This window comes from Ipomoea nil, unplaced genomic scaffold (genome assembly GCF_001879475.1).
Source record: "Ipomoea nil cultivar Tokyo-kokei standard unplaced genomic scaffold, Asagao_1.1 scaffold2036, whole genome shotgun sequence".
Lineage (NCBI taxonomy): Eukaryota > Viridiplantae > Streptophyta > Magnoliopsida > Solanales > Convolvulaceae > Ipomoea > Ipomoea nil.
In genome coordinates, this window is record NW_017618464.1 from 1,218,637 (window position 1) to 1,230,099 (window position 11,463).

The 11,463-nt window shown below is 35.3% G+C and overlaps 1 protein-coding gene across 2 annotated transcripts; it reads left to right on the forward strand.

The window, feature by feature from the left end:
* The first annotated feature begins 4,410 nt into the window (after nucleotides 1-4,410).
* Nucleotides 4,411-11,244, forward strand: LOC109148129 (cellulose synthase A catalytic subunit 1 [UDP-forming]). Of its 2 annotated transcripts, XM_019295919.1 has the most exons (15): nucleotides 4,420-4,463; nucleotides 4,593-4,725; nucleotides 5,591-5,786; nucleotides 5,929-6,110; nucleotides 6,646-6,760; nucleotides 6,856-7,048; nucleotides 7,139-7,405; nucleotides 7,532-7,877; nucleotides 8,266-8,403; nucleotides 8,518-8,643; nucleotides 8,863-9,075; nucleotides 9,188-9,452; nucleotides 9,572-9,768; nucleotides 9,869-10,219; nucleotides 10,310-11,244. In XM_019295919.1, the coding sequence occupies exons 2-15, from the start codon at nucleotides 4,645-4,647 to the stop codon at nucleotides 10,895-10,897; spliced, it is 3,258 nt and encodes a 1,085-aa protein (XP_019151464.1). In that variant the 5' UTR covers nucleotides 4,420-4,463; nucleotides 4,593-4,644; the 3' UTR covers nucleotides 10,898-11,244. The 2 variants fall into 2 exon arrangements, with proteins under 2 accessions (XP_019151463.1, XP_019151464.1); XM_019295918.1 differs by having other exon boundaries at nucleotides 4,411-4,725.
* The last annotated feature ends 219 nt before the right edge of the window (nucleotides 11,245-11,463 follow it).

Genomic DNA, 11,463 nt, shown 5'->3' on the forward strand with positions numbered 1-11,463 from the left:
TGTGAAAGACTTTATCAGTAGGAGCACGAATGTTAACAAGGTAAATTACTTGCACTATTTAGTAAAAATAGCACTTGTAAGTTATTTTACTTGCACCTTTTACTTGCAAACTTGCACTAGTTACTTGCATCAAAGTTTGAGTTACTTACGAAAATGCTACCGCATCGTTTTTAAAAATTACATCTGATTCGTTGAATCTGGACACGTTGATGGGTTCTTAGTTATTTCTGGGCTCCTATTTTCTCCTAAGCCCCCCCCCCCCCCCCCCCCCCCCCACACACACACACACAAACAAAATCATACATACATATACATAGACGGTACCAGGTTGCCAATATTTTTTAGCCAAGTATTTTATATATAAAGTCATTATTTTTATACTTAATAATTATGTTTGTAAAATAAATAAATTGGTCTTAATTATACTTGAAAATAAAATTTTAGAAGGAATTGACATTAAATTTTGGTGAATAATATTGTTTTATTTTAAAACATAATTTTGTATTTAAATATGCACAAAAAATGTCACTTTTAAATTAAATTTTGAAATGTATTTTTTTTCTTTGTTGAATCTTTATGCATTATATTTGGACACATTTTTTTATTACATTTTTATTGTTATTATAGAATACAATAACTTGAAGTCCAAATAGATTTAAAGTCAAATACATCAATTATAGAGATCTTACTTATCGTTATCTTTCAGAAGTATTTTGATTATGTTTCTTACCTCTATAAATAGACAGATGTCATATTTTTATGGAACAGACCTACTCCCTATGTTCCATTTTATCTGTTCTACTTACTATTCTTTGCTTATTTCTATTAGCGCTTTCTTATAATTTTTAAATTTAATTTTTATTTTTTGTGTTTAAGAGTATTTTCAGTGTAGTTTCTAAATATATAAATTTAAATACTAATTCTAAACTTAACATTATAAAAAAATAAAATGTAAATAATTGCAGTTAAGCTTCGTTAACCGAACCCAACACATAAAATGGGACGGAGTGAGTATTTATTAGTAAAATTAACTTTTTCCCTTAATTATTTTGTTATAATTTTAAAATTTAATTTTTCATATTTAATAATATTTTAAATATATAAATTTTATATATTAATACTAAACTTTGTTTAGTATTACTGACTCAATTACAATGTAGTATCTGTTCATATCTGCTTTCTCAACTTATTGCGAATCCATAATCTCCCATTTGAAAAAGTCACTTCATACCGCTAGATCATCATTAGCATATTAATACTAAACTTAACAATATAAAAATATAAAATATAAATAACTTTAATTATATTTTTAATTGAATTAGACACTTGAATTTTGACAAAGAGAATACAATATTTCTATTTTTACAAATCACATCGAAAATGATTAATATTGTGTCTGTCCGTTAAATCGTACTCCGTTAAAAAGAAATGGGAATGAGGGCACCGACAGCTACTTTAGCTGTCCGCAGAGCAACCGGCTGTAACCGGTAGTACAGCCTGGTAAGTGGTAACACACTCATTAGCTCAATATAGCTGGCTTCTTCGAGTCACCCACTCTTTTAGTTCATTTATTTATTAAGACAAATATTACAATATTATAATATACAAAAATATTTATATATTAATATACATTTACATTTTGATGATATTTAGTAATAACACAATAATTATTTATAAAAATATCATATTTCTATTTATGAAAATATGCAACACACTTTTTCGACATTGCAATTTTTTTTAATACATTTAATTGTTTATAATTTTACTTCTATTTTTTACTGGACATATTTATTTAATCGTGCAATGCACTCTCTAAACATGCAATGCACTCTATTTTGTTTGACAAATTTTTAGAATAAGTTTTGTGTGAGACTGTTTCACATGAGATGCATAATAATTTTTTTTTTAGTTAAAATGTAATATTTTTTTATGGTCACATAAAAAATTATTATATTTTGGATAAAAAATTATTACATGTCTCACATAAAACTGTTTCACATGAGACTTATTTGAATTTTGAGTAGTACGTATATAGATGGATTGATATATGAAAACAAAATTAATTTAGTCCTTTTTAGCACTCTTTACCATATATTATAAACTTATGGTTTAGAGTACAACTTAATTCAAATTGTTTGAGAAGCATAATATCAAACATGGTATAAATTATGCACTTCAAGGGCTCATTGAGTCTCAATTGAAATGATTGTATTAATTAATTTAGTATTAGTGAATACAAAGTTTTTATATTTGAAAATTATATATGATAGGGATTATTCCCTATGCTTTGAGTCAACATGTTGACCAGTCCCTTAAGTACGAGCTACACTCAGCCTAAACCGGTCAAGCTCGGGTCGGTTAGCAAACTTTCCTGGTCAATTGAGGTCACCGAGTTCCCTCAGGGGAGGTATAGTCCTTAGCGGAACATCACCTCCTCTCAATCCCTTTAGGTCGTTACCGATCTGTATCGGAAGATTGATTGATCTTATACTGCTAAGGAATCTGCTACCACGTGGTTCCTTTCCATCGGACTGTGCGATGGCCCAGTGCATGGTCGCCATACGGCCATCATGTTGGAGGTTGTCCCTGAACCCCTATAAATACCGCATTTAATGCAGTCAGAGAGGACTTTTGGTTGTTTACCTAAAGGAAAGTACGTCTTGGAGTCCGAGAACCTCTTGCCCACTGTCACGCTTATCGAGTTTCTTTGTAAAGGCATATGTCTATAGTTGCGGTGACCTACCTGGTTAGCCGAATCATGTAACTCACCTTTATACGTACGATCAATAATACAGCCGTATTTTATACTATCAATATATAAAAACAATTTTTTAAATATTAAACAAAATAAAGAAGTGCGGCTTATTTGACTATTAAAACAAATAAGACAAATAAAATAAGATAGAAAGATTTTTTTTTTCTTTTTTAGTTTTTAAGTTTATTTTGGTTTGAATTTGTTTCAGTTTATCTTATTTGATGTCAATCTTAAATATATCAAGTTATATGATAAAAGTTCGTACAGATTTAGTTCAATGATTAAGTAGGCAGTATGATAAAACAAGTTAGGGCCCGTTTGGGATAATGTTTAGGATGATTAGAGTGATATGATGAATCTTTCTTATTGCTTTCCTTTATATGTAGTTAAAAAAACTAGGACAATTAATTCTCACTTTAGTTTTAAATATTTCAATTGGAAATATAAAAACTCATTGAGAGCAATGTGACTACAATCATTTAACCATTTTTATCCTATCACAACTATTTTAATTTTAATTACTTTAATCTAATTGCTTTTATGAATGCACGGTTAGTCAATGCTATTAGGTCTAGTCTAGACTTATATGGCATAAAGTATGGATGTGTAAATATAGTTAATATGTACATATAGTTTATTGAGTAATGCTAATTGTTAATATTGATGAGATTGACTCATTCATAAGTAACTAATAAATATAAAAAGTTTTATTGTTACATTAACTTTTCCAATCATACTATTTATCTACATAAGAATACCGTATTGTAACCATTTTCTTAGGGAGTGGGGTGAGGGGAGGGGGTCATTTTTGTGTACTATGGATTTGATTGTTTGGTAAATCATGTTTTTCATTAATTGTTTCATCCCAAATCATGTTACTAATTTTTCAACTTTCAGCTAGGCGTGCCAAATAGAGCAAGTGTAGTACTTTTATGTTTTTTAACATAAAATTTTGTAATTATATTAAAATTATTATATTATAAAAGGGAATAAATTTATTATTATTTATTTGTTAAAATTTATACATAAAATCATTTTATTAAATACAATTATTATATAAGTAATAATTATTGTATTATTAAAAAGTACGGAACAAAAGAAGCAAGTGTGAAAATGATCAAATAGCCTTGGAATAAAACATGGAAAAAACTATTAATTAAATATGTACATGTCTTTATAAGCTTTTATATTAAATAGTGATCATTAACACAATTCGTTATCTGATAGCCAGTAACTAATTCATTAACCTTTAATTACCAAATATAGTGTATGTATATATAGGTATTGGATCAAATGAGAATAAGTCTTTATGAAAGAAATTTTATGGAATGTAGTCTGGAAACTTATTTTTTTATTAGAAGTCTTTTAACATGTATTTATAGGGCTATGTATTTAGAGAGAGAGAGATTTGAGCTCAATAATGAAAAATAGAAAATTTTGATGTATATAAATTTTCGTTTCTGTATTTTTATTATGCGGATTTTGTCAAATACGTAGGCAGTAGGCTGGCTTAGAAGAGTCGGTAAGCCAGCCGCGAATGGGAGACTGGTTCAGCCGGTAATAATCATTACAGCTAATTAATAAATTAATAAAAAAAGGGAAAATAATAAATTGAAGAAATGAAGAAGGTGATAAAACGACAGAGAAGTAGAGAGGTGAAGAAGCAATAAGACGGCGACAGCCGACAGCCGACAGCTAGTTAACAGCAGTCCAAAGAATCCCTTCTCTCTTCTCTTGTGATAGACCCAGATCGTGATTTATTTATTTAGTCCCCATTAACATTAATGGTCTAATCATCCCACAATTTTGAATCCGCATTGCTGTTGTAATTCATCAGAAGTAATTGCGGGTGTTCGGTGAAGTGAAGTCCTCTGTTTCTCGGGGAAGAAATGGAGGCCGGTGCTGGGATGGTTGCCGGATCGCACAAGCGGAATGAGCTGGTTCGAATCCGCCATGATTCTGATAGTGCGGTACGGTGTTTGCCAGCAGACTAGTTTGGATTCATTCTTGAATCTCGTTATAGAATTTTCATGAAATTATGATGGCTAAAAGTTGTTAATATTTAGTTTCTAGTGTTAAAAGTAGTAGTTTTGGCCTTTTGGGTATACCCATTTGGATTTCCAGTCGATCTTGTTTTTCAATTAAAATACCACTTCACTAATCATCAAAAAGCGATTGTTTTTTAGTTGAAGTTCAATTATTTGATCAGAATTTGGAGCTTAGATGGGTGGGTGGTGGAAGTATAGGAGTGTGAGCTCCGCTCTGAGCTGAAAATTTGATCTTTTCACCAAATTAGGATGGGCTGAGGTAGGGTTGGTTGGTTGATGATAGCTTTAGGTTGGCTTTATTAAAAGGTATAATGAAGTAGATATCTGTTTCGTATTGGCATTTGAAGTGGATATTTTAAGATGTGAGTGTTTGTCTCATGGAAGTGAGATTTAGCTCATATTTGCTAGCTACTTGATTGATTCTACATAATGGATGTCTGAAGTGATCATTTAGCTATGCTAGGTAGATCTAATCTTTTATAGTTCATTCGAAGTAATGTCTGTTTGGATAGATCTTGGTATTCTTTTTAGTCCACTTTGAGTTTTAGTTCTATATGCACCATATAAGTTAAGACTCAAGGCAAAGTTAGTTACAGATTGCTGTTTTGTGCTTAGATAGCAGTTTGAGGACTGGATTTCTCTTTACGTTGCTGATCAGTTATTGTAGTAACGTCATATACCAATATTGCATGCTCAGGAAATACTTTGCCTCTTCTTGCAATGCATATAGGCAGTGATGGGTTTTTTGAATTTCTGTCTGATTGGTCACACTTTGTTTCAAATGCAGCCAAAACCCCTTAAGGATCTGAATAGTCAGATATGCCAGATTTGTGGTGATGCTGTTGGGGTGACTGCTAGTGGTGATGCATTTGTTGCGTGTAATGAGTGTGCCTTCCCTGTTTGCCGGCCTTGTTATGAGTATGAGCGCAAAGATGGAAATCAAGCGTGTCCCCAATGCAAAACTAGATACAAGAGACAAAAAGGTTTCTTTTTTTGCCTGAAATCTGAATAGAATATTTAAGACTTGCTATTCCTTTTCTTCTTTCTCTTCCCTTTTCTTCTTGCATCTTTATCTATCATTTTCTGGAAAACCATTGGAATGAACTTTTGTTTTGGCACTGTTAGGGAGTCCACGGGTTGATGGGGATGATGAAGAAGATGATGGTGATGACCTGGATGATGAGTTTAATCATGCCCAGGGGAATAGCAAGGCTAGACGCCAGTGGCAGGGAGAAGATGTGGATCTCTCTTCTTCTTCTAGGCATGAGTCTCAGCAGCCAATACCTCTTCTCATGAATCGTCAGCCTGTAAGTGAGGATCAAACTTACAGCATCAAGATATCAACTCTTTGTTAATGTTTTGCATTACTGTTTCTATCATCCTGACCTGGGATTTCAATGACAAATGACAGATAAAAAATCTGTTCTTAGAGATGCTTTCTTTGCCTCATTCTACCTCTCAGAAACATTCTGATAACTATCATCCATTATTTGCTTATTTCATCAGTCAAATCATGGTTGTAATGGAAAAATAAATATTTGTTTTACCATATTTTGCTGTGTATTATATTCTTTCTGTGTCCTTTAAAAAAAATACTGAATATTCACTGTTTACCAAGGAAATGGGTTATCATTGAGTTTTGGTAATGACTTTTTCAATAAATAATAACTAGAGTATGATACTAGCAGTCTGTATGGGGCTTAAAAACTACTGAAGTATTTTTATTTTTCTTTTTCATTAATATGTTCTTATTTGAAACTTAATTCTGTTTTCTTGTTTTTTGAAATATGTTAAGATTATTTGTTTGTAACATTTTTCTAACCCATGTGACCATGCTTATAGATTTCTGGTGAAATCCCTACACCAGATACTCAATCTGTAAGGAGCATGTCAGGACCTTTGGGTCCTGGTGACAGGCATGGCCACTCAGTTCCATATCTCGACCCTAGACAGCCAGGTATTCCCTTTATCTCAAAACTTCATTAGATATTTGTCTGAGACTTTTTTTTTTTTTTTCCTTATGGACTTCTGATGGGGTTATAATATCTTCAGTTCCTGTGAGAATTGTGGACCCTTCGAAGGACTTGAATAGTACTTATGGACTTGGAAATGTTGACTGGAAAGAGAGGGTGGAAGGTTGGAAACTTAAACAGGAGAAAACAATGGTGCATGTGAACAACAGATACTCAGATGGGAAAGGAGGAGATACTGAAGTGATAGGGTCGAATGGAGAAGAGCTACAGATGTGAGTATCTTTTTATCATTTGGAATCATTATGTGGTTGGTAACAAGGATGTGTTCTCAATGTTATCATGTTGCTTCAACCTTGTGGCAGGGCTGATGAAGCTCGCCAACCCCTAAGTCGCGTTGTGCCTATTCCTTCTTCTCACCTTACTCCCTATCGTGTTGTGATTATACTTCGGCTGATCATCTTGGGATTTTTCATGCAATACCGGCTTACTCACCCTGTGAATGATGCCTATCCTTTGTGGCTGGTATCAGTTATCTGTGAGGTCTGGTTTGCCTTATCTTGGCTTTTGGATCAGTTCCCAAAATGGTCACCCATCAACCGTGAGACCTACCTAGACAGGCTTGCATTAAGGTTAGTGTCAGAAATTGCTTTGCAAGAAACTTTATTATTTTATATCACCAGGATGGGTTTCTAATTCCATATTTGAAGTGGGCTTTTGGTTTGTTATATTATTAATTTTGTTTCTCATTTTGTCAGATTTGATAGGGAAGGGGAGCCTTCCCAATTAGCACCAGTAGATGTGTTTGTCAGTACTGTGGATCCCATGAAGGAGCCTCCTCTCATTACAGCAAACACAGTGTTGTCAATCCTTTCTGTGGATTACCCCGTCGACAAGGTCTCGTGCTATGTTTCTGATGATGGTTCGGCAATGTTAACATTTGAATCCCTCTCAGAGACTGCAGAGTTTGCAAGGAAATGGGTGCCCTTCTGTAAGAAGTTCAATATCGAGCCTCGGGCTCCTGAGTTCTATTTTGCTCAAAAGATTGATTATCTAAAGGACAAGATTCAGCCTTCATTTGTGAAAGAGCGCAGGGCAATGAAGGTAAGAGATCATGGTAGTGTTGCATTGATAATACTGTGCTTAACATTTATGCGGTGCATATATTTAAAATATAAATTCATAATTTAAACATGTGTTGTATTGGCTTCACTCTTCAGATGGCCTTGTAGGATTTTCTCACTGTTGAGCATATAGTCATTAATGTGCAATCCAACTATAAGCTTAGGCTTTTAGTTGAGATGGAGCACATGCTTCAATTTGGTATCAGAGCCAGACCAAAGGTCATGGGTTCGGATCGCCACCCATAAGCGACTGGGCGTGTTGAGCATATAGCCATTAATGTGCAATTTTGTTGAGAAATTCAAACTTCTCGATTTATTCATAGACATTGAAGCAAAAATTCTAACACCCGAAAGGTTCTGTTTTGCAGAGGGAATATGAAGAATTTAAGGTACGAATCAATGCACTTGTTGCAAAAGCACAAAAGATGCCCGAGGAAGGTTGGACAATGCAAGATGGAACCCCTTGGCCTGGAAACAACTCTAGGGATCATCCCGGAATGATCCAGGTATTTATCAATTTCTTTATTATTTTTTAAGAATCTTGCTTGCTTATCATTTGAAATGCATAAATCATCGAGGTATCTTTTAACTTGTGCTATTACTGTGAATTGGATAAACAGGTCTTCTTGGGCCACAGTGGGGGGCTTGATACAGATGGAAATGAACTTCCTCGTCTGGTTTATGTTTCCCGTGAAAAGAGGCCAGGATTTCAACACCACAAGAAGGCTGGAGCTATGAATGCTTTGGTAGGCAACAGATAATAACTAGATTCCATCTAGTGATTTTTGTGTTTTGACTTGCATATATTTATATTATATGGATCATTTCCTGGTAATGCTTGTAATATATGCCTATATGACAAAATGGATAGGCGATAACCTCATGCTTGGTACTCTTATATTTCTATGATTGCATTTTTCAGTGCTATGGAGGCTGAATAATAGGTTTTTCGATTCTTTCTGCAGATTCGAGTGTCTGCTGTCCTTACTAATGGAGCATATCTTTTGAACGTTGATTGTGATCACTACTTCAACAACAGTAAAGCACTTAGAGAAGCTATGTGTTTCATGATGGATCCCGCTTATGGAAAGAAGACATGCTATGTTCAATTCCCCCAGAGATTTGATGGCATTGACTTGCATGATAGATATGCCAACCGCAACATTGTGTTCTTTGATGTAAGTGGCTATTAAGAATTTTACAAAAGGGATCTGTTTTTTTTTTTTTTTTTTTTTTTTTTTTTTTTATTCTGTTAGTGGGTGCTTATTCTTTCATATTTGTGTTTCTCAGATCAACTTGAAGGGGCTGGATGGGCTTCAAGGTCCCGTCTATGTGGGAACTGGATGTTGTTTCAACAGGCAAGCTTTGTATGGGTATGATCCGGTCTTAACTGAGGCTGATTTGGAGCCAAACATTATCGTCAAGAGCTGTTGTGGCTCTCGGAAGAAGGGAAGGAATGGCAACAAGAAATACATCGATAAGAAGAGGGCAGCTAAACGAACCGAATCCACTATTCCAATTTTCAATATGGAGGACATTGAAGAGGGTGTTGAAGGTAGGAATTTATGATACGTTCGACTATCCTTCCAATTCTCATGTGTAGTTTGACAAGCTTCTTTTTTCTAGTACATCAAAAGGGTGCAGATAGAGATAAGAATCGATTTCGTAATGCAGGGTATGATGACGAGAAGTCTCTTCTGATGTCTCAAAAGAGCTTAGAGAAGCGGTTTGGTCAGTCTCCTGTTTTTATCGCTGCCACCTTTATGGAACAAGGAGGCATTCCGCCATCTACTAACCCCGCAACCCTCTTGAAAGAAGCAATCCATGTTATTAGTTGTGGTTACGAGGACAAGACTGAATGGGGCAAAGAGGTATTATTGGCACTAGAACATAAATTCTTTTTGCTTCTTTTGTACCGATTTGAAATGCAAATTGATTGATGATCGGGCTTTGTTTTCCGCAATTAATTAGATTGGATGGATCTACGGTTCTGTGACTGAAGATATCTTGACTGGGTTTAAGATGCACGCGAGAGGATGGATTTCAGTGTATTGCATGCCTCCTCGTCCAGCGTTTAAGGGGTCTGCTCCAATCAATCTTTCTGATCGTTTAAACCAAGTGCTTCGATGGGCCTTGGGATCCATCGAAATTTTCCTCAGTCGTCATTGCCCTATATGGTATGGGTACAACGGAAAACTGAAGCTCTTGGAGAGAATAGCATACATTAACACCATCGTCTATCCTCTCACTTCAATCCCGTTGATTGCATACTGCATTCTTCCCGCCATCTGTCTTCTAACGGGGAAGTTTATTGTTCCCGAGGTATATGTCATATGGAATCTAACATAATATATATATCTTAATTGTTTCCTCTGCATGTGTTTGATATATCGTATGTTTTTGAATCTGCAGATAAGCAACTACGCTAGTGCATGGTTCATTCTTCTCTTCATATCCATTTTCGCGACTGGAATTCTGGAGCTTAGGTGGAGTGGTGTGAGTATAGAGGACTTGTGGAGAAACGAACAGTTCTGGGTCATCGGTGGCACATCAGCCCATCTCTTTGCGGTGTTCCAGGGGCTCTTGAAAGTGCTTGCTGGGATCGACACCAATTTCACCGTCACCTCAAAGGCATCCGACGAAGACGGGGAGTTTCAAGAGCTCTACGTTTTCAAGTGGACTTCGCTCCTCATTCCCCCGACCACCGTCCTTATAGTGAACCTGGTGGGTATAGTCGCGGGAGTTTCGTTCGCCATAAACAGCGGGTATCAGTCGTGGGGTCCTCTGTTTGGGAGGCTGTTCTTCGCCATTTGGGTCATTGTCCACTTGTACCCTTTCCTCAAAGGTCTGCTGGGCAGGCAGAACCGCACGCCCACCATCGTCATCGTCTGGTCCATCCTCCTCGCTTCCATCTTCTCGTTGCTGTGGGTCCGCATCGACCCCTTCACGTCAGACAGCGCAAAAGCCGCCGCCAGAGGTCAGTGTGGCATCAACTGCTAAACGGGTTTTGTTTTGTATTTATTTAGATCAAGAAAAAGCTCCATGGCCAGAAAGTTTCAGTTACCGGCTTTGCGTAAATAGAAGAAGAAGAAGAAAGTGTTATTGTAAAATGGAGAAGTGGAGGTGTTGTTGTACTTTGTGGTCTCAACTGCATAATTCTTTTGTTGATATATACTTCTGGGGAGAAAGCCTTAATTAATGTAATAGATTATATATTGTTAGTGTGCAGTGTTCTTACACAATGTTGTTAAAACAATACATGTATGAACCCAACCTTTCATGGCTGCCTGCTTTCATAGTGAAACCATTTTGTGCAACAACTTATCAATGCTCTTTCTTTTGAGTCATATAAGTTTATGAATTCCGGGAGTAAAATTATTCTTTAACAATTTATCAGATATTCAATTGAAATGCATTTTGATATAAAAGTTATTTACATATCTCGGCTCTGATGAGAATTCTTGATAATCGATACTCAATTCCCGTTCAAATGGGGACGAGGATGAGAAAAAAAATTTAGAAACAAGAGTGGCGATAGAGAATATTTTCTATTTCTTGTCGAGGAT

Bases quoted from the DNA above. Each gene is read 5' to 3' on its own strand.
- LOC109148129 (XM_019295918.1), top strand. From the start codon at position 4,645: ATGGAGGCCGGTGCTGGGATGGTTGCCGGATCGCACAAGCGGAATGAG. The intron at 7,049-7,138 runs GTGAGTATCTTT...ACCTTGTGGCAG, and splicing joins AATGGAGAAGAGCTACAGAT to GGCTGATGAAGCTCGCCAAC. The intron at 8,404-8,517 runs GTATTTATCAAT...TTGGATAAACAG, and splicing joins ATCATCCCGGAATGATCCAG to GTCTTCTTGGGCCACAGTGG.